We start from the raw sequence: 22,519 nt of genomic DNA, 5'->3' as shown, positions 1-22,519 counted from the left end.
TTCAGGCCATCGAAGCACTAGGACATTTTCAGCTTCCAGGAATTGTGTACAGATCCTTGCGACATGGGTCTGTGTATTATCATGCTGAAACATAAGGTGATGTTGGCAGATGAATGGCACGACAATGGGCCTCAGGATTTTGGCACGGTATCTCTATGCATTGAAATTGCAATCGCTAAAATGTAATTGTGTTCGTTGTCTGTAGCTTATGCCTGCCCATACCATAACCCTACCGCCATCATGGGGCACGCTGTTCACAATGTTGACATCAGCAAACCGCTCACCCACACTAAATTATTTGCAGGAAAGAATTGGTTACATGCGTGAAGTGGATCTCAAGTAATCTATGAACTTTTGAACATCTTGGCCATCTACTGTTATAATCTCCACCCAGCACAGCCTGAAGAGGACTGGCCAACCCTCAGAGCCTGGTTCCTCTCTAGGTTTCATCCTAGGTTCCTGCCTTTCTAGGGAGTTTTTCCTAGCCACCATGCTTCTACATCTGCATTGCTTGCTGTTTGGGGTATTAGGCTGGGTTTCTGTATTAGCACTTTGTTACATTGGCTGATGTAAAAAGGGCTCTATACATTTTGATTGATTGAAATTGGTTCCCTCAATCAGGACTACAAGGCACAGGGAGAACCATGACCAAGGTTTTCTGACCCATTTTCAAACCCCCGAGAGAGTGAGAGAGATTACAGAATTGAAGCTGTGATTAGCTTAGAACAACAAAAAGGTTGTATTCTTCACGTGTCTTTTGTCTATCCTGAGGGAATTAGAGAACTAATTGACTGTTGGGCCCAGGCAGGAGAGAGGAAAGGAAGGAATAAGGGAAGATATCTCTCCTTTCTCCTGTCTTCCCTTATTCCTGCCTTTCCTCTCCTACCTCTCCTGCCCAACAGTCTATGCTGCTCTGGATTTGACTGTCTGAAAATTAAGAGAGAGAGGAGGGTGGGAGATAGAAAGGGGGGAGAGAGAGAGAGACACAGGGAGACCCAGATAGAGGGAGATATTGGCCATGTCCAGATACTCGTACTTGCTTCCTAAATAGTAGGCCGTTTGAGTATGCATAATAATTATTTTTTTTGCGTTTGTGACATTTAGCAAATCGAGTATACTTTAAATGCCAGGAGGGCATACTTATTTCATAGAGTAGAATGCGTTGCACACTATTGAGGAAGATAATCGTCTTTTCACACCCACATGTGTTCGACAACAGCTGATAATCAGAATAGGGGATGTGCTCCACAATAATGTACGACAGGCGAGGAACAAGCGTGATTTCACATTTGATGGCGCCTTCTCAGTATGGATGAGAAGTATGTTGATATTTGTTGTTTACTGCATACGTTTGTACTAAACAGTATGTTTTAAATAGAATGTAGTATGGTTAGAAAGAGGGGGAGGTTGTTAATGAAGCATACGCTATTGCAAGCGAACAGCCTTGAAGGTTCATTAGGAACCCTCTGACCAATTTGAATTACAATGCACTTGGGAGAGATAATGTCCCATCCGACCATGAATTAGACCCTGAATTATCACTTGTCTTCCAGTTGTGGTTGCAAGCCTGAATTGATGTTTATCTCTGTAATTGGGCTTGTGCTTTCTAGTGATTTTTGTCTGGCTGCCAGTGTAGATCATACATACTAACGTAAACTCTCTGGGGTGTTATCATTCATGAGTTAATTTCTTAATGCCTCAAATGAACAATAATAGTACCATAACGGATTGCTATGCTTTGTTTGTTTTATAGTTTTGACTGGCTGGATGGATTGATGGTGTGTGCTGTAGCCTGCATGCAGAGGACATCACTGCTGAGGGACTCCATTAAAACACTCGTTTAACCAGCCATTTAATCCACAAATGGTCTCCTCTTCAACTCTCACTCTCTGTCTCTCTCTCTCTCTTTCTTGCTTCATCTCTCTCTTTCTTGCTTTATCTCTCTCTCTCTCGTTCTCTCTCTCTCGTTCTCTCTCTCTCTCTCTCACTCTCACTCTCTGGTCGTGTTCAAAATCTGTCTTTCTTACCACTTACTAAAACTACATACGGTGTACTAATCATACTATTTAGAACGTACTGTTTAGTAAAACTGTATACAGTAAGCAACAAATATCAACGTACTAGACACACCCATACTAAGAATACGTCATTTAATGCAGTGGTTCCCAAAGTTTTTCACTCAGACCCCCTTCCAGCATTGGGGAACATCCCGCATGTGTGTGCCACTCCTATTTCAATTGGCAGAAGCACTGATCATGACACAAACCGTTCACACCCCTCTTGTTGGCGGAGAGAACATTTTGCAGGTTTAAAACGTATTTCCTGCAATTCTACAATTTCTTTCATGGGATGCAGACATTTTGCCGTTTTAAAGCTCATTTTCTTGCAATTCTATGAAAAAAGTGTACATATCACATGTACTCAAAATGCCTTCTATTTTGAGTACGAGTATTCGGACCCCGCCTTTCTTTCTTTCTTTCTTTCACAGTGCCACAGGAACGTCTGTATAATGTTTGGGTTTTCAGTTATTACAATGCCAAAGACATGCTCATTTTAATGTGTACTAGAAGAGTGTTCTGGTGCCTTTCAGAAAATATACTGAACAAAAATATAAACGTGCAACAATTTAAAAGATTTTACTGAGTTACAGTTCATATGAGGATTTAAATCAATTTAAATCAATTCATTAGATCCTAATCTATGGATTTCACACAAATGTGAATACCGAATACAGGCCTAATAATGGGCCTCAGGATCTCGTACCTGTATTTTTGTGCACTAAAATTGCCACGGATTAAATGCAATTTTTTTTCGTTGTCCGTAACCGATTCCTGCCCATACCATACCTACACCGCCACCAAAACCTCTCCCCCACATAACACCATACAAATAGTCTGCGGTTGTGATGCCTGTTGGATGTACTGCCAAATGCTCTAAAACAACTTTGGAGGCAGCTTAGGATAGAGAAATTAACATTAAATTCTCTGGCAACAGAGCTCTGCTCTGGTGGGCATTCCTGCAGTCAGCATGCCGATTGCACGCTCCCTCAAAACTTGAGATATCTCTGGCATTGTGTTGTGTGACAAAACTGCACATTTTAGAGTGGCCTTTTATGGTCCCCAGCGCAAGGTGCACCTGTGTAATGATCCTGATGTTTAATCAGCTTCTTGATATGCCATACCTGTCAGGTGGATACATTATCTTGGCAAATGAGAAATATTCACTGACAAGGATATGAACAAATTTGTGTACAAAATTTGAGAGAAATAAGCTTTTTATGCATATGGAAAATTTCAGGGATCTTTTATTTCAGCTCATAAAACAATGGATCAACACTTTACATGTTGCGTTTATATTTTTGTTCAGTGTAGTTTCCCGGGCTAGTCTTTGATGTGGAAAAGCCCATGGGAATGTGGACGTGCCGCTGTGAGAAGACAAACATTACTCATTGTGAGAGATGGGAGGTGTTGCTAGTCGTGACTGGCCCAGAGCGGGAAGACTGATGCAATGGATGCTGGAGCTCATCTTTCCTAGCCTAGTCCCCGATCTGTTTGTGCTAACTTGCCAACACCTTGTCACTAATTTCCAAACATGTTTGGCACGACAGTTCCATAAGGACATCAGAAACAGACTGGGACACACACTGGGTTCTTCAGCTGTCCCCATAGGATAACACTTTTTGGTTCCAGGTAAAAGCCTTTTGGGTTCCAGGTAGAATCATTTTGGGTTCTACTTGGAACCAAAAGGGTTCTACCTGGAGCCAACAAGGGTTCTTTTAAAATATATCCTATGGGGACATCCGAAGATCCCTTTTAGGTTCTAGATAGCACCTTTTTTTCTAAGATTGAAGGCCAATCCATAATGAATAAGTTCCCTCTCCTAGTCAAAACCAATCCTTTCTTCATCAGTTGCTAGGGTTGAGTCATCGGTCTCTCACATAAGGAGCCATCTTAAGTCTGATGGAGACTCTTAATCCTCTCTTTGTCCGGGTCTTCCTCAATACCCTGTAGTTACAGATACACTCTGCCTTCCCTCTCATCCTCCATCCCCCCTTTTCCTTTCCCTCTTCTATCCTCCTCTCCTCTGTGCTTCTATGATGTAGGCCTAGTTGAATATTAAACAGGAAATGTGATTAGCAGGAGCTAAAATAGGCTAATGAGCCTATGAAAAGTAGAGCTGTGGTGTACATTAGAGCAACACAGGGGTAACTCTCCCTCTCTCTGACGATGAAAATCTGGATACAAGTACAACCCGATATGTATTAATTATTAACAATCAATATCTCTTTCTCCCCATCCCCTTTCTTCTATGTCTCACTTTCTGCCTCCTTCCTTTCTCCTTTCTTTTTCCCCTCATGCTCTTCAGATGTTCCTTGTGGCTCTGTCGTTTGCCTACTTTGCCAAGGCCTTGTCTGGCAGCTACATGAAGAGCACAATAACCCAGCTGGAGAGGCGCTTTGACATCCCCAGTTACCTAACCGGCGTCATCGACGGGAGCTTTGAGATTGGTAAGTAAGTGTCTGCGTCACAGGTCCCCATCCCCCAGTCCTCACCTCGTCCTCATCCCCAGGGCTATTTTGGGCTTCCGTTCTATCCATGTTGTTGTGAAAGAGAAGAGATGTGAATGAATGGGTCACCAAGGCCTTCTAGGGAGTCTCATTTATCAGGTGTGTGTGCACAAAAAAACGATCAACCTTGTGTGCACCAGATTTCCCACAAAGGTTAGTATTTATTAATTTTGAACTTGTGGGAAAGTGTACAGCCCAGACCATTCGTACGCACAACTTCTAGTGGTTGATCGATTGTATTGCAAGCAGATATTGTTCTTATGGGGGAGATGGTGTTTGATGCACGAGAATTATTCATACAAAACTTCAAACGTCTGCCTAATGATAAAACAGATGCATTAGATGTTGTTAAGAAGATAGCATAGCAGCATGTAGCCTAATATATTTTATTATATAGGCCTAAATCATAATCATATTGCAGGACATGTCTCTCCTTTTCTGACATGACTGGTTTATTCCCGCTACAGAACAAATATTAGGCTACCATTTATCCAACGCTCATTCAATAGCCAAGCGTGCCTACTTAAAATATTTGACATGATGGGTAGGCTACCATATTGCTGTGTGGTAAGAGGGCAACATCATAGCCTATTTAATCTCAGAGCCTATACCAAGGAAGGAGATATAAACACAATGATGCACTGATAAACAAAATATTGAACAACAATTTGTGTTTTGATTAGGAGGTGTTGGCTGAAGCATTTACTTTTAAATGGTTTGAATAGACAATCAATCTTGCAGAATGCGCTTGTTTGGCTCTCGCTATAGGCGGCATGCAAGTCACTGAAACATATTCTGCCTACACCTTTTAGAAATCTGATCAAACTTACCATTGCACCTTCTTTGAGAAACTGTCATGGCCCAGTTCAAACATCAAATCAAATCCAAATCAAAGTGTATTGGTCACGTACACAGATTTGCAGATGGTATCGCATGTGCAGTGAAATGCTCATGTCTCTAGCAGCGAATTGCGCCGTTTCCCCCTACTGTGGATTCCGTCTCTATGGGTTTGGTTAAGGTTAAGGTAAGGGGTCAGTTTTAGTTTATAATTAGCCATTTTGCAGTGTCCTCGTAGAGTCTCCCTTCAGCCCAAGCTTTAGGAGTATATAGAAACACCTCTCTACCTTAAGCCTTTCTTTTGGGGGGGGGGGGGGGGGGGGGGGGGGGCTAGATCAGCGTTAATAATACAGACAGATTGTGGCTTCCATCAATGTAATTGTCTGCATAATTTCCAAATTATCACGCATAATTTCCAATCCCCCATGTATTTCTTATATGTATATAAAATATATACACTGCTGGTCAAATGTTTTTGAAAACCTTCTCATTCAAGGGTTTTTCTTTATTTGTACTATTTTCTACATTGTAGAATAATAGTGAAGACATCAAAACTATAAAATAACACATATGGAATCATGTAGTAACCAAAAAAGTGTTAAACAAATCAAAATATATTTTATTTTTGAGATTCTTCAAATAGCCACCCTTTACCTTGATGACAGCTTTGCACGCTCTTGGCATTCTCTCAACCAGCTGCAGAATGCTGTGGTAGCCATGCTGGTTAAGTATGTCTTGAATTCCAAATAAATCACAGACAGTGTCACCAGCAAACACCATAACACCTCCTATTTCATGCTTTTACGTTGGGAAATACACCATCTCACAAAGACACGGCGGTTGGAGCCAAAAATCTCAAATTTGTACTCATCAGACCAAACAACAAATTTCCACCAGTCGAATGTCCGTTGCTCGTATGTCTTCACTATTATTCTACATTTTAGACATAATACAAATAAAGAAAAACCCTTGAATGAGTAGGTCTTCTAAAACTTTTGACCGGTTTTCTCCTAACCCTAGCATCCTTCCCCTAATTGGAGTAAACTAATGGAGAACAACACATGGGCTTCTACTTCCAGCTTATACATATTATATGCATTTTACGGACACAGTACATTTTACATTAGTTATATTTTGTTTGTTTTCAGTCCCATCCTTCAGCTACCCCCAACCCCTCCCATCTATCCCCGAAGACCATCTGAAATGGATTTCTATTTGCCATATATTCTCCAACTGTGCTGTTTCACAAAAGTTCTGAACCTGAACTCAACAAAAAAAGAAACGTCCTCTCACTGTCAACTGCGTTTATTTTCAGCAAACTTAACATATGTAAATATTTGTTTGAACATAACAAGATTCAACAACTGAGATATAAACTGAACAAGTTCCACAGAGACGTGACTAACAGAAATGGAATAATGTGTCCCTGAACAAATGGGGGGTCAAAATCAAAAGTAACAGTCGTATCTGGTGTGGTCACCACGTGCATTAAGTACTGCAGTGCATCTCCTCCTCATGGACTGCACCAGATTTGCCAGTTCTTGCAAGTTCCCGGACATTTCTGGGGGGAATGGCCCTAGCCCTCACCCTCCGATCCAACAGGTCCCAGACATGCTCAATGAGATTGAGATCCGGGCTCTTTTGCTGGCCATGACAGAACACTGACATTCTTGACTTGCAGGAAATCAGGCACTGAACAAGCAGTATTGCTGGTGGCATTGTCATGCTGGAGGGTCATGTCAGGATGAGCCTGCAGGAAGGGTACCACATGAGGGAGGAGGATGTCTTCGCTGTGACGCACAGCGTTGAGATTGCCTGCAAGACAACAAGCTCAGTCCGATGATGCTGTGACACACCGCCCCAGACCATGACGGACACTCCCCTCCAAATGGATCACGCTCCAGAGTGCAGGCCTTGGTGTAATGCTCATTCCTTCGATGATAAACGCGAATCCAACCATCATCCCTGGTGAGACAAAACCGTGACTCGTCAGTGAAGACCACTTTTTGTAAGTCCTGTCTGGTCCAGGGACTCCGGTGATGCTTACAACAGGCCTACAAGCCCTCAGTCCAGCCTCTCTCAGCCTGTTGCGGACAGTCTGAGCACTGATGGAGTGATTGTGCGTTCCTGGTGAAACTCGGGCAGTTTTTGTTGCCATCCTGTACCAGTCCCACAGGTGTGATGTTGTTATGATAATTTCGTTATCAATGTTCATAAACTTCAAGTAATCTACTCAGTCTGCAACCCAGAGTTTGTAAGATTCTGGTTGAATGAAACAGACAAGAGTCCCAGCTTACAATAGTCAAATGTTTTTTCATGAGAGTACTCTGAAGTCCATTATACAAAGACTTCCATTTTATACCTTGCTCCTTACTTACGCACATACTTCCATACAAACAGTAGGTATCCTACGCACATACATACACACAAACAGTAGGTGAGTTGTATCCTTCTCCATAGTTCTCACCACTGTGTATCACTACCCAGCTGACAGTTCCATTCCCCCGAGATTATGGAAACCTTGAGAAGTACTCCCTGTCCTATCATAAGTTTCTCAGAGTTCTAGCCAGGTTGGGTCAAACACAGTTTAATTGTTCTCTGTATTTTCTTAGGCACATGTATTTCTCTCCCTTACAGGTCTCTACTGAGCCTAGTTGGACTTACATGTAATACTTTAATTATTCCTTATACATGCTACATAAACTATAATCCCTAATAGTTAGGTTTCAGGGTAGAATTATTTAATCATTATCTTAGACATATAAATTATTTTATCAATCCACCCTTAATGACTAAATAATACACACTGATATATCAAACACTATATGGAAAAATACGTTATACAAGAATAAACCAAACCAATACATGTATTTACATTCAATACTCATCAATGACTGTTCTAGGCCTATGTCCAATTATAACTCTTCCTGTTAGGATTTTCATCATAATCTTCATGAAAGGAACCGTCTGTCTAAACATTGAAGATAGTATCATCTAACATTGGCTGCCCGTGGTTAAAAGAAACAGAGCCATCTCCTAGGCCTGGAGATCTGTATTCGTCCTCCCACTGGTCGAAGCTCGGAATCGGTCCGTATCTCACCATTTGTTGCATCATTGACCTCTCCAGAGTCTTGGAAATGAGACCTTGCATATACGGAATCAAACAACAGCCACATAATTCCAACACAGTCATACAGGTGAAGGTTGCCCACAACACAGTGATTATGACATTTTTCCATTTCCCAAACATACTGTCAAACCAATTTGTTAGAGAATTATCCACCCCAGAGTTCTCTGCTAATTCGTAAGCTAACGTGGTTAAACCAGCTAGGGCCTTGGTCACTGATCCGTCTGGAGCTGTGTTATCGGGGATAAAAGTACAACATTCTGATCCGAATATCACACACACCCCTCCCTTCTCAGCCAGTAGCATATCCAATGCTATTCTATTCTGCCATACCATCATACTAGTTGCAGCTGTTTGTTCTGTGTCGTGGAAATTTCCTCTATTTACCAAATCATGAGAGCAAACCACACACAAGTCAGAGTTAGTTATCACAAAGTCCATCTTTAAATATATGAGATCTATCACAACCCTGTGACTCTCAGATCAATTCAGTGTCTATCAATGAATTCTCTGAGAGTCCCTTACACATTGCAGCTGAGATCCTTTAATAGCAAAAGACACACATAGCCAGACAGCATAGGCATAATTTATCGTTCAGCTTTGTCTCCTAAACTATGTTATTTTCTCAAACTCAGAACCATAAACAGGCATATATCAAATCCATCCTATCTTGACAAGATCACAGAGACACACTGACTGGCACACAGACATTGTGGAGCCAAGAGATACACGCTTGACCTCTCCCCTCTCTCCGGCCCAAGCAACTTAGTCTTGACATAGAACAGATACTGCAACCCCGCCATAGTATTATACAAAAATAACATTCTGATGAGAAGTAACTTACAAACATATGATGAATATAAAACATCTTACCTATGTTATCAACCAATCCTGATTATTCCCCAACATCTGCTAACCCTTTTATCGCATCTCTAGTATAGTTGATGAAACACTGTTGGTTATAGTAGATATAATTTATCCAATCTACATTTTTATTGAGAGTTGACCACCAGAAGATGCTTGATTCCAATCCAGCCAATATCTGATTTTTTAGCTTTGAACTCATCAGGCACCCCCTTGGAACCCCAATGCTATCAATGTAAACTCTATTGTCAAAGGACCCTGACGGAGCACTCCTTATCTCTCTTGGCACTAGGTCTTTGTCTGATAAGGGTGAAGGGCATGCCTAACTGTACTAATGCACAAATACCGGTCCGATTTGTAGGCAGGTTAGGCCACAGCTTCATACCTCCACACAACCATCAGACATCCGCTCTAGGCCTTTTTATCTTACTAAAGTCCTCGGAACTCAACCTACCAGTCAGGTCCCTCATTGTCTCGTAGGTTGTAACATTCTCTATTCTATTGCATGTTCTTACTTCCAATACGTTCCGTCCGTGTGTGTTGTATCGAGCCATACAATAATGGTTTCCTCCTGCAACTGTGAAAGGGGGAAGTCTGGATGTAATGTGCACATGGGGATTCAGATAATGCAGATCAGTGCAATTGTCATTGTCTGGCTTCCCTGCCTTCATGAACAGCTTTAACATACAGGCCATTCCCCTGGCTGAATTAATTCCATTGAGTGGAAAGGGGATGGTTGTCAACTGAGGTTTGGCTGTGGCGCAGGCATAACATTATTCTTTAGCTACTGATCTAGCTGTATACTGAATCCATTCCAACCATAGGTTGGAATCCCCAAACCCAGTCTCCACCTCAATCAATTCCTTAAGATCTTTCGTCTGAACTATCCGCACCGGTCCTTGGCTCTGGATGACTACATCCGTTTTGTATGGGGAACTGCTTGGACTCTGACTGGCCGTAGAACTATCACCGGCTCTAACCTCTGCTACCCGGAATGGTCTCGTAGTGTCGACCGAAACCTGGTCAAAACTAACATACCATAACCCGAGATCCTCTTTCTTTATATTTCTAATGGTAATTTGTACCTTTATGCAATACTTCCCTTGCTCCGGTACACAGTCAAAAACCCTCACCTTTACTATACTCAATCTGTTTCCATATTGGGTGTGTGAATTTACATAGCCTTCTCTCTATGTATGAGCTATGACCTGATTCCATGAATTACACGGGGACCTGCACAGATATCTTCCATAAAGGCCCATAGTTATAGACTGCCAAGGGGTCAGAGAACCCATTTGGTCTACATAGAACTCACCTGAGACATCCTTTCCTTGCTCTACTCTCACTTCCTTTTTACCCAGATTAACCTTTATACTTATTTTCCACCATAATTTGCAAATAAATTCATTAAAAATCCTACAATGTGATTTTCTGGATTTTTTTTCTCTCATTTTGTCTGTCATAGTTGAAGTGTACCTATGATGAAAATTACAGGCCTCTCTCATCTTTTTAAGTGGGAGAACGTGCACAATTGGTGGCTGACTAAATACTTTTTTGCCTCACTGTATCTAAACAATGACTTAGGTAGTATGGGCAACTTATCCTTGTACCAAATCTCTTCTGAATCCCTCTATTCCTGTCTTAGGATGTGCGAGTCCTTCTAATGCCCTTGCTACATTCCTCTGTGTCCATGCACTATAGACTTCTATCGTGTCTGGTTATGTTCCGTCCCCAGCTCTGGGGTTGGGTAAGGTTATGAGTGGGAATTGGGGTATCTTCTCATCGTCATCTAACTATTCCGTGTCACTTCTATCTTCTCTCAATCCTGGATTATTATGAGATTCTAACCTTCGTAACACTCCAGGTCTCCTGCTCCTCACTCCCAGTCTCTCCCTCTCATTCTCCTCAAATTCCTTCTGCTCTCTCTCTATCTTGCTCACTTCCTTCCCCCCCTCCTCCTCCTCCTCCTCCTCCTAATACTCCCAAACCATCAAGGTCACTTTAGGGCTCAGCAAAGGGCGGGGGAGCCCTTCTCCATCTGCCTTTTCTACTATCTGTCTGTTGCTCTTTCTTATAACAGTCAGTATCAAATATGGGTTGTTTCCAAATATTTTCTCCCTGTCTGCACTCATGGATATTTAGAAAATTCAACATGTCAATGGTAGTAATCTCTAAGATTATTACCAGGTTGATCAAGTTTATCTCGATACCCTCAATGCTCCTGAATCACCACAGATGTCATATATCCCTGTCCTGTTGGCTCAGAATATGTTAGGTGCCTCCTAAGAAGAGGTAGGTGCAGGCGTCAGGAGCAGGAGAGAAAGGAATTTCCAGTGGCACAGTCTTTATTATAAAGTCCCAATCCAACAACAACAGGTGGGGAAACACACCCCAACGAAGTCGCCACACATAGGGAAAATCACGAAACACACAGAGGAGAAACCTCTACTCCTAATACAGTACCAGCGGTACAACGACTGTGAGAAAAAAAACCCTGTGGCACAAACACGCACCCCTAACGGAGCAAACACAGCAAATAATCCCGCACAAAGACTAGAAGGCAGCGGAGGTTAATAAACCCACCGGAATTAACTAATAGGATACAGGTGTAACCAAAAACAGACAGACACAAACGAAAAGGAAAAATGGATCGGTGGCAGCTAGTAGGCCGGCGACGACGACCACCGAGCACCGCCTGACCAGGGAGAGGAGCCACCTTCAGTGGAAGTCGTGACAGAATATGTCCTAAATACTTAACATAAGTCTACCATTATTAAACTTATTCTTGCTAATTTTATAACCTTGTTCAACAACAAAATATAATAATACTATTATATCAATTTCACAGCCTTGTTGTGTTAAATTTCTTACACTGCATACAACAACAGCTGATTACCCAAGGGAGAGTAAAACTTAGCTAGGTAATGTATAAAAATACTACGACAGGTCAAAAGATGAAATAACATTTCAAATGACATAATCAGATCAAAATCACTACTATGAAAAACTCCACGAAGAAAAAATATTGTACTCTTATGGTCATAGGAAAATAGACATAAGGAAGCTTACCCTCAGTCAAAGGCTATGCCCTTTTCTTTCTTCTCATTGGTTCAAATTACAAATATGTCAAAGAACTATAAACTCCATCATAATTACCAATGACACAAATTACCTTAAAATCAGTATTACAAATGATCTTAAATTCATTATCCAAATGGCCTTCCCGTGAGGCTGATCAGACCACACAGGAAAGCCATGAAAGAGGTCAAAAGTCATACCAGCCTTTCAAAGAAGTGTTTCTTACTCTATTAGACAAATTAAAGAAAAACTGTCAAACATTTTCTACATGTTGTATCCCAGGTTCCCAGAACATTCCTTTATCAAAAGAATTCACGTGTTTAATTCAAATAAAAATTCCAAACGTGTGTGTGTGTGTGTGTGTGTACATAAACTATAATCCCTATTTTCAGGGTAGAATTATTTACTCATTATCTTTAAACATATAAATTATATTATTCACGCAGATGAGCAGGGACCCTGGGCATCTTCTTTCTTTTGGTGTTTTTCAGGTTCAGTTGAAAGGCCTCTTTAGTGTCCTAAGTTTTCATAACTGTGACCTTAATTGCCTACCGTCTGTAAACTGTTAGTGTCTTAACAACCGTTCCACAGGTGCATGTTCATTAATTGTTTATGGTTCATTGAACAAGCATGGGAAGCAGTGTTTAAACCCTTTACAATGAAGATCTGTGAAGTTATTTGGATTTTTACAAATTATCTTTGTAAGACAGGGTCCTGAAAAAGGGATATTTCTTTTTTTGCTAAGTTAAAAATAAATATTTTTAGTCCAACCCTTCAGCTCACCTCAAGGGCCTTTCTGTATAGAGTAGACGGAAACCAGGATGCGATGTGTGCCTCTTGTCATGGCTCCAATGCCCCCAACCACAGGGAGAGATAAAAGTGCTGAAGCAACTCAGGAGAGCTCCATAGACTAGCCTCGAAGGCCTTTCGGTATTTAACAACTCTCTAATAGCAGGATGTACTCTGTGCCTCTTGAAGTGCTCAAATCATAGAGACGTATCCCTTTTGGTAAACCCTTAGTAACAAACAAAGCAGTTATTCTAGTCCACACAGTATTCTAAATGAAGGAAAATACAACACACTCACAATCAGAGAGCAGTGAGTTCAGTTTTTTTCAGCATAATAGCTCTCAGCACAAAAAAAAAAGTTATTTTCCGTAAGCAATATTTTGAACTAATGACAATGACTCTTTAATAGCCTCTACAGGATTGGTTGGTCTCCCGCGGGACATTTGAGCTAATGTAGGCTAATGCGATTAGCATGAGGTTGTAAATAACAAGGAAATCAGGCACATTTGTGCAGTCTTGATACAACATTTCTAACAGAAATGCAAAGGTTCATTGGATCAGTCTAAAATTTTGCACATACACTGCTGCTATCTAATGGCCAAAATCTGAATTGCACCTAGATTCCTAAGTCATATATTGGCCTTTCTCTTGCGTTTCAAAGATGATGGTACCAAAAAAAGAAAAGAAACGCATGTTTTTTTCTTTGTATTATCTTTTACCAGATCTAATGTGTTACATTTTCCTACATTAATTTAACATTTCCACAAACTTTAAAGTGTTTGCTTTCAAATGGTATCAAGAATATGCATATTTGGAAAACGTAAAGGTGTCTATGGGTATATCAAAGTTCCAGAGTTCCTGCTTCAGGTCCTGAGCTACAGACAGTTAGATTTGGGTATGTCATTTTAGGCGAAAATGATTAACTATCTGGTATTTCCAAGTGCTAGGTTGGCCTTAGTCAGAGAACAGTTATTTCAGGAGTTCAGAAGTTTAGACATTCTACAACAGGTTTCTGAAGTGGGACTTTCCAAACCCAGCACACTGGGAGAATAGCCTACTCACTCCTCTTAATAATGAGAGCTGATGGAGGTTCTTAAGGAATGGACGTCATCCCTCCATCCTTGAAAAACAACAATTGGTTCAATCATGAAATGGCTGCTTTTGTTTTACCTCATTAAAGTCTTTATTGCCCACTGCTCTCCTCCACTACCCAATTTTCTCTCTCTCTAAGTTTATAACTCTCTCGCTCTTTCTTTCCCTAACTTTCCCTCTCTCTCCTCTATCAACTTCCCCCCCTCTTTTTCTCTCTCTCTCTCTCTCTCTCTCACACACACCCCTACCTCTCTCTCTCACTCTCTCTCTCTCACTCTACCCCAACCCCCCGCTCTCCTCTCTCTCTATCCAGGCCACGGCACAGTAATTCAATTCGGTCATTCGATTTGGAGGGTTCTTCTTTTCTTATGATCCAATTTGTAAGCATTACCAACGGAGGGAATGTGAAAATGGATTCCAAATGGTCACCTTCTGGTGATTTGCAGGAAGTGCAATGATATAAGTGAAAGGAGGGTTGTGATTGGTTATGTTACCTACTATGCCAATTTCTCTGTATTAAATGGGCCATAACTTTAAAACTAGCAGAGATCCAACTCTGGAACTTTGATATACCAATAGACACCTTTACGTTTTCCAAAATGTTGTTACGTTACAGCCTTATTCTAAAATGGATTACGTTTTTTAAAATCCTGAGCAATCTACACACAATACCCCATAATCAAAAGTGAAAAGTTTTTTTTTAAATGTTTGCAAATTTATAAATATAAAAAACAGAAATACCTTATTTACATAAGTATTCAGACCCTTTGCTATGAGACTCGAAATTGAGCTCATGTGCATCCTGTTTCCATTGATCATCCTTGAGAGGTTTCTTCAACTTCATTTGAGTCTACTTGTGGTAAATTCAATTGATTGAACATGATTTGGAAAGGCACACACCTCTCTATATAAGGTCCCACAGTGCATGTCAACAATAAAAACAAGCCACGAGGTCGAAGGAATTGTCTGTAGAGCACAGAGACAAGTTTGTGTCAAGGCAGAGATCTGGGGAAGGGTACCACAAAATGTCTGCATTATTGAAGGTCCCCAAGAACACAGTGGCCTCCATCATTATTTAACTAGGCAAGTCAGTTAAGAACAAATTCTTATTTACATTGACGGCCTAGGAGCAGTGGTTTAACTGCCTTGTTCAGGGGCAGAGCGACAGCTTTTTACCTTGTCAGCTCAGGGATTTGATCTAGCAACCTTTTGGTTACTAGCCCAACACTCTAACCACTAGGCTACCTGCCGCCCCTTAAGTGGAAGAAGTTTGGAACCACCAAGACTCTTCCTAGAGCTGGCCGCCCGGTGAAACTGAGCAATAGCGGGAAAAGGGCCATGGTCAGGGAGGTGACCAAGAACCCAATTGTCACTCTGATAGTGCTCTAGAGTTCCTCTGTGGAGATGGGAGAAGCTTCCAGAAGGACAACCATCTCGGCAGTACTCCATCAATCACGCCTTTATGGTAGAGTGGCCAGACAGAAGCCACTCCTCAGTAAAAGACACATGACAGCCCGCTTGGAGGTAGACAAACGACACCTAATGACAAGATTCTCTGGTCTGATGAAACCATGCTTGAACTCTTTGTCCTGAATGCCAAGCGTCACGTCTGGAGGAAACCTGGCACCGTCCCTACGCTGAAGCATGGTGGTGGCAGTATCATGTTGTGGGGATGTTTTTCAGCGGCAGGGACTGGAAGATTAGTCAGGATCGAGGCAAAGTACAGAGAGATCCTTGTTGAAAACCTGCTACATAGTGCAGGAAGGGGCAAAGGTTCCAGACCTAAGACTGGGGCAAAGGTTCACATTCCAACAGGACAACAACCATAACCACACAGCCAAGACAATGCAGGAGTGGCTTTAAGACAAGTCTTTGAATGTCCTTGAGTGGCCCAGCCAGAGCCCGGACTTGAGCCCAATCGAATATCTCTGGAGAGACCTGAAAATAGCTGTGTAGCAACACTCAACCATCCAACCTGACAGAACTTGAGAGGATCTGCAGAGAAGAATGGGAGAAACTCCCCAAATACAGGTGTGCTAAGCTTGTAGCGTCATACCCAACAAGACTTGACGCTGAATACTTATGTAAATGTGATATTTCAGTTTTTTATTTTTAATACATTTGCTTTTTAATGCATTAATACATGTTTGTAGTTTGATGAAGGAAAAAAAAACATTTAATCAATATTAGAATAAGGCTGTAACGTAACAAAATGTGGAAAAAGTCTAGGGGTCTGAATACGTTCCGAATGAACTGTATATATTATTTACAACAATATATTGAAACATTTGCCAAATACATTGGCAGTTCATTCGGAAAATACATGTTTATATTTTTCTATTTTAATATATTATTGAAAAAATGTGTTGTTATTGAAATCAAAATACTACTCATATTACAGAGCAAGCGGTAAAACTTCATATGACACCAATTTTTGCTTTGTAGCACCTACAGATGAGACATTATGGAGTCTTAAGGGAGGCTAAAAATATAACAAGTTTGATTCATTATTTCTCAATTATGTTTTTAGATACAAATTTCAAATATATGTCAACAATATGTCCTTCTTTCTGCGTTTCGTGAGGAATCACTTTGTAGTGGGAATTAGGAAACCAACGGTGCCACTATGTTGTAACTCACCATGGCAACACACCTACAGTTGAAGTCGGAAGTTTACATACACCTTAGCCAAATACATTTAAACTCAGTTTTTCACAATTCCTGACATTTGATCCTAGTAAGAATTCCCTGTTTTAGGTCAGTTAGGATCATCACTTTATTTTAAGAATGTGAAATGTCAGAAAAATAGTAGAGAGAATGATTTATTTCAGCCTTTATTTCTTTCATCACATTCCCAGTGTGTGAGAAGTTTACATACACTCAATTAGTATTTGGTAGCATTGCCTTTAAATTGTTTAACTTGGGTCAAACGTTTCGGGTAGCCTTCCACAAGCTTCCCACAATAAGTTGGGTGAATTTTGGCTCATTCCTCCTGACAGAGCTGGTGTAACTGAGTCAGGTTTGTTGTTCTCCTTGCTTGCACACGCCTTTTCAGTTCTGTCCAAAATGTTTTTTTTTAGATTGAGGTCAGAGCTTTGTGATGGCCACTCCAATACCTTGACTTTCTTGTCCTTAAGCCATTTTGCCACAACTTTGGAAGTATGCTTGGGGTCATTGTCTATTTGGAAGACCCGTTTGCAACCAAGCTTTAACTTCCTGACTGATGTCTTGAGATGTTGCTTCAATATATCCACATCATTTTCCTTTCTCATGAAGCCATCTATTTTGTGAAGTGCATGATGCTGCCACCCCGTGCTTCACGGTTGGGATGGTGTTGTTCTGCTTGCAAGCCTCCTGCTTTTTCCTCCAAACATAACGATGCTCATTATTGCCAAACAGTTCTATTTTTGTTTCATCAGACCAGGGGACATTTCTCCAAAACGTACGATCTTTGTCCCCATGTGCAGTTGAAAACCGTAGTCTGTCTTTTTTATGGCGGTTTTAGAGCAGTGGCTTCTTCCTTGCTGAGCAGCCTTTCAGGTTATGTCGATATAGGACTCGTTTTACTGTGGATATAGATACTTTTGTACCTGTTTCCTCCAGCATCTTCACAAGGTCCTTTGCAGTTGTTCTGGGATTGATTTTCACTTTTCGCACGAAAGTTGGTTAATCTCTAGGAGACAGAACACGTCTCCTTCCTGAGCGGTATGACGGCTGCGTGGTCCCATGGTGTTTATACTTCCGTACTGTTGTTTGTACAGATGAACGTGGTACCTTCAGGCATTTGGAAATTGCTCCCAAGGATGAACCATACTTGTGGCGGTCTATAATTTGTTTTCCTGAGGTATAATTTGTTTTTCTTTTGATTTTCCCATGATGTCAAGCAAAGAGGCACTGAGTTTGAAGGTGGGCCTTGAAATACATCCACAGGTACACCTCTAATTGACTCAAATTATGTCAATTAGCCTATCAGAAGCTTCTAAAGCCATTACATAATTTTCTGGAATTTTCCAAGCTGTTTAAAGACAGTCAACTTAGTGTATGTAAACTTCTGACCCACTGGAATTGTGATACAGTGAATTATAAGTGAAATAATCTGTCTGTATACAATTGTTGGAAAAATTATGTCCTAACTGACTTGCCAAAACTATAGTTTGTTAACAAGAAATTTGTGGAGTGGTTGAAAAACGAGTTTTAATGACTCCAACCTAAGTGTATGTAAACTTCCGACTTCAACTGTACATCAATTAGAGGAATTAGGCATTGTGATTGTGAATAAATCGAAGCAGACCATTGTGTCAGAGCTGGAGTCAGTTCCATGTCAACTCGACAATTCAAGAATCCATTCAGGAACGGAATCCAAATAGAGTTGTAACTAGAATAACTCTATTTGAAAATGCATTTCACTTTTGAAATTTCAAAATTTAATCTCGATTCATCAGATTTGTCAATTTGAGAATTTAAATGGCAGCTAAGAACAGTCAAATTCTGTGTCTGGTCTGTCTGTCTGTCGCCCTACCAGGTAACCTGTTGGTGATAGCATTCGTGAGTTACTTTGGTGCAAAGCTGCATCGGCCCAAGATCATAGCCATGGGCTGTGTACTGATGGCCATGGGAACATTCATCATCGCTCTGCCACACTTCCTCATCGGACGGTGAGGTTTTACTGACTTTTATTTTGAAGGAGGATTAACTTACAATGCTTGCGTTTCCAGCTTCCTTTTCAAATAAAATGTTATCACGTACACATATTTAGCAGATGTTATTGTGGGTCTAGTGAAATGCTTTTCTGAATGCACTTGTGGTACAGTAAACTAAAGCTTATCTGAATATGTGTATAAGTGTGTGCATGTGTGTGTACTCTAGAATGAATCACGTTTCCAGTTATCCTGTGTTTAAGGGAAATGTCAGTCTAAAGTGCATTCAGAAAGTATTCAGACTTTTTTTTTTTTTTTTTCACATTTTTTTACAGCTTTATTCTCAAATGTATTAAATCTCGGTTCCTCATCAATCTACACACAATATCCCATAATGACAAAGCAAAAACAAGTTTTTAGGAATTTTTGCAAATGTATAATAAAAATGAAAAACGGAAATATCACATTTACATAGTATTCAGACCCTTTACTCAGTACTTTGTTGAAGCACCTTTGGAAGAGATTAAAGCCTCAAGTCTTTTTGGGTATGACGCTAAAAGCTTGCCACACCTGTATTTGGGGAGTTTCTCCCATTCTCCTCTGCAGATCCTCTCAAGCTATGTCAAGTTGGATGGGGAGCGTTGCTGCACAGCTATTTCAGGTTTCTCCAGATATGTTTTATTGGGTTCAAGTCCGAGCTCTGTCTGGTCCACTCACGGGTTGCGTTGTCTTGGGTGTGGGCTTAGGGTCGTTGTCCTGTTGGAAGGTGAACCTTCGCCCCAGTCTGAGGTCCTGAGCGCTCTGGAGCAGGTTTTCATCGAGGATCTATCTGTACTTTGTCTGTTCATCTTTCCCTCGATCCTGACTAGTCTCCCCAGGCCCTGCTGCTGAAAAACATTCCACAGCATGATGTTGCCAACACCATGCTTCACCGTAGGGATGGTGCCACGTTTCCTCCAGACGTGACACTTGGCATTCAGGCCAAAGAGTTCAATCATGGTTTCATCAGACTAGAGAATCTTGTTTCTCATGGTCTGAGAGTCTTTCATTTCCTTTTGGTAAACTCCAAGCGGGCAGTCATGTAACTTTTACTGAGGAGTGGCTTCTGACTGGCCACTCTACCATAAAGGCCTGATTTGGTGGAGTGCAGCAGAGATAGTTGTCCTTCTGGAAGGTTCTCCCATCTCCACAGAGGAACTCTGGTGCTCTAACAGAATGACCATCGGTTCTTGGTCACCTCCCTGACCAAGGCCTTTCTCCCCTGATTGCTCAGTTTGGCCGGGCGGCCAGCTCTTGGAAGAGTCTTGGTTGTTCGAAACTTCTATTTAAGAACGATGGAGGCCACTGTATTCTTGGTGACCTTCAATGCTGCAGAAATGTTTTGGTACCCTTCCCCAGATCTGTGCCGCGACACAATCCTGTCTCTGAGCTCTACGGACAATTCCTTTGACCTCATGGCTTGTTTTTTGCTCTGACTTGCACTGTCAACTGTGGGACCTTACAGTGCAAAAGTATTCATCCCCCTTAGCGTTTTTACTATTTGGTTGCATTACAACCTGTAATTTAAATTGATTATAATTTGGATTTCATGTAATGGACATACACAAAATAGTCCAAATTGGTGAAGTGAAAAAAAAAAATATAACATTTAAAAATGGAAAAGTGTTGCTTGCATGTGTATTCACCCCCTTTGCTATGAAGCCCCTAAATAAGATCTGGTGCAACCAATTACCTTCAGAAGTCACATCATTTGTTATATTGGACACAGGTGGACTTTATTTAAGTGTCACATGATCTCAGTATATATAAACCTGTTCTGAAAGGCCCCAGAGTCTGCAACACCACTAAGCAAGGGGCTCCACCAAGCAAGGGGAAATGTGACGACCAAGGAGCTCTCCAAACAAGTCAGGGACGAACTTGTGGAGAAGTACAGATCAGGGTTATGTTATAAAAAAATATCTGAAACTTTGAACATCCCACAGAGCACCATTTTTAAATCCATTATTAAAAAATGGAAAGAATATGGCACCACAACAAACCTGCCAAGAGAGGGACTCCCACCAAAACTCTCGAACCAGGCAAGGAGGGCATTAATCAGAGAGGCAACAAAGAGACCAAAGATAACCCTGAAGGAGCTGCAAAGCTCCACAACGGAGATTGGAGTATCTGTCCATAGGACCACTTTAAGCCGTACACTCCACAGAGCTGGGCTACATGGAAGAGTGGCCAGAAAAAAGCCATTGCTTTAAAAAAAAAATAAGCAAACATGTTTGGTGTTTTCGCCAAAAGACATGTGGGAGACTCCCCAAACATATGGAAGAAGGTACTCTGGTCAGATGAAACTAAAATTGAGCTTTTTGGCCATCAAGGAAAACGTTATGTCTGGCGCAAACCCAACACCTCTCATCACCCCGAGAACATTATCATGGTGGTGGCAGCATCATGCTGTGGGGATGTTTTTCATTGTCAGGGACTGGGAAACTGGTCAGAAATGAAGGAATTTTGGATGGCGCTAAATACTGGGAAAATCTTGAGGGGAAACCTGTTTCATTCTTCCAGAGACAAGGTTTTAGGAATAACCCTAAGCATACTGCTAAAGCAACACTCAAGTGGTTTAAGGGCAAATATTTAAATGTCTTGGAATGGCCTAGTCAAAGCCCAGACCTCAATGCAATCGAGAGTCTGTGGTATGACTTAAAGATTGCTATACACCAGCTGAACACATCCAGCTTGAAGCAGTTGGAGCAGTTTTGCCTTGAAGAATGGGCAAAATTCCAGTGGCTAGATGTGCCAAGCTTATAGGGACATACCCCCAAGAGACTAGCAGCTGTAATTGCTGCAAAAGGTGGATCTACAAAGTATTGACTTTGGGGGGGGGGGGGGGTGAATAGTTATGCACGCTTAAGTTTTCAGTTTATTTGTCTTATTTGTTTGTTTCACAATAAAAAATATTTTGCTTCTACAAAGTGGGAGGCATGTTGTGTAAATCAAATGATACAACCCCCCCCCCCCCCCCAAAAAAAATACATTTGAATTCCAGGCAACAAAATAGGAAAAATGCTTAGAGGGTGAACATTTTGGCAAGCCACTGTATATAGACAGGTGTGTGCCTTTCCAAATCACGTCCAATCAATTGAATTTACCACAGGTGTACTCCAATCAAGTTGTAGAAACATATCAAGGATGATCAATGGAAACAGGATTCACCTGAGTTCAATTTCAAATCTCAAAGCAAATGGTCTGAATACTATGTGAATGTTATTATTTTTTTTTTTTTACATACATTTGCAAAGATTTCTACAAACCTGTTTTTGCTTTGTCATTATGGGGTATTGTGTGTAGATTGATGGGGGGAAAAATGTATTTAATCCATTTGGAATAAGGCTGTGACGTAATGTGGAAAAGGTCAAGGGGTCTGAATACTTTCCGAATGCTCTGTGTTTCCGTGTGTTTGGATAAAGTCTGGGAAAGGACAGACATCACTGTGACTCTGTAGTGATATGCTAATATACCGTATTTTGTACATATT

General features: G+C 41.1%; 1 protein-coding gene across 4 annotated transcripts in view; it reads left to right on the top strand.

The window, feature by feature from the left end:
- The window catches only part of slco1c1 (solute carrier organic anion transporter family, member 1C1), a 60,701-nt gene that overhangs the window by 19,976 nt on the left and 18,206 nt on the right, over nt 1–22,519 (top strand). For all 4 annotated transcript variants that reach the window (XM_021563582.3, XM_021563583.3, XM_090200401.1 and 1 more), the window contains exons 3-4: nt 4,366–4,507; nt 18,876–19,008. In XM_021563582.3, the coding sequence (XP_021419257.3) occupies nt 4,366–4,507; nt 18,876–19,008 (275 nt within the window). The remainder of the gene's footprint in view (nt 1–4,365; nt 4,508–18,875; nt 19,009–22,519) is intronic.

Source organism: Oncorhynchus mykiss, chromosome 15 (assembly GCF_057628025.1).
Source record: "Oncorhynchus mykiss isolate SJ-2025 chromosome 15, ASM5762802v1, whole genome shotgun sequence".
Classification (NCBI taxonomy): Eukaryota; Metazoa; Chordata; class Actinopteri; order Salmoniformes; family Salmonidae; genus Oncorhynchus; species Oncorhynchus mykiss.
Note: the sequence above shows the minus strand (reverse complement) of the source record. Positions and strands in the feature narration are given on the sequence as shown.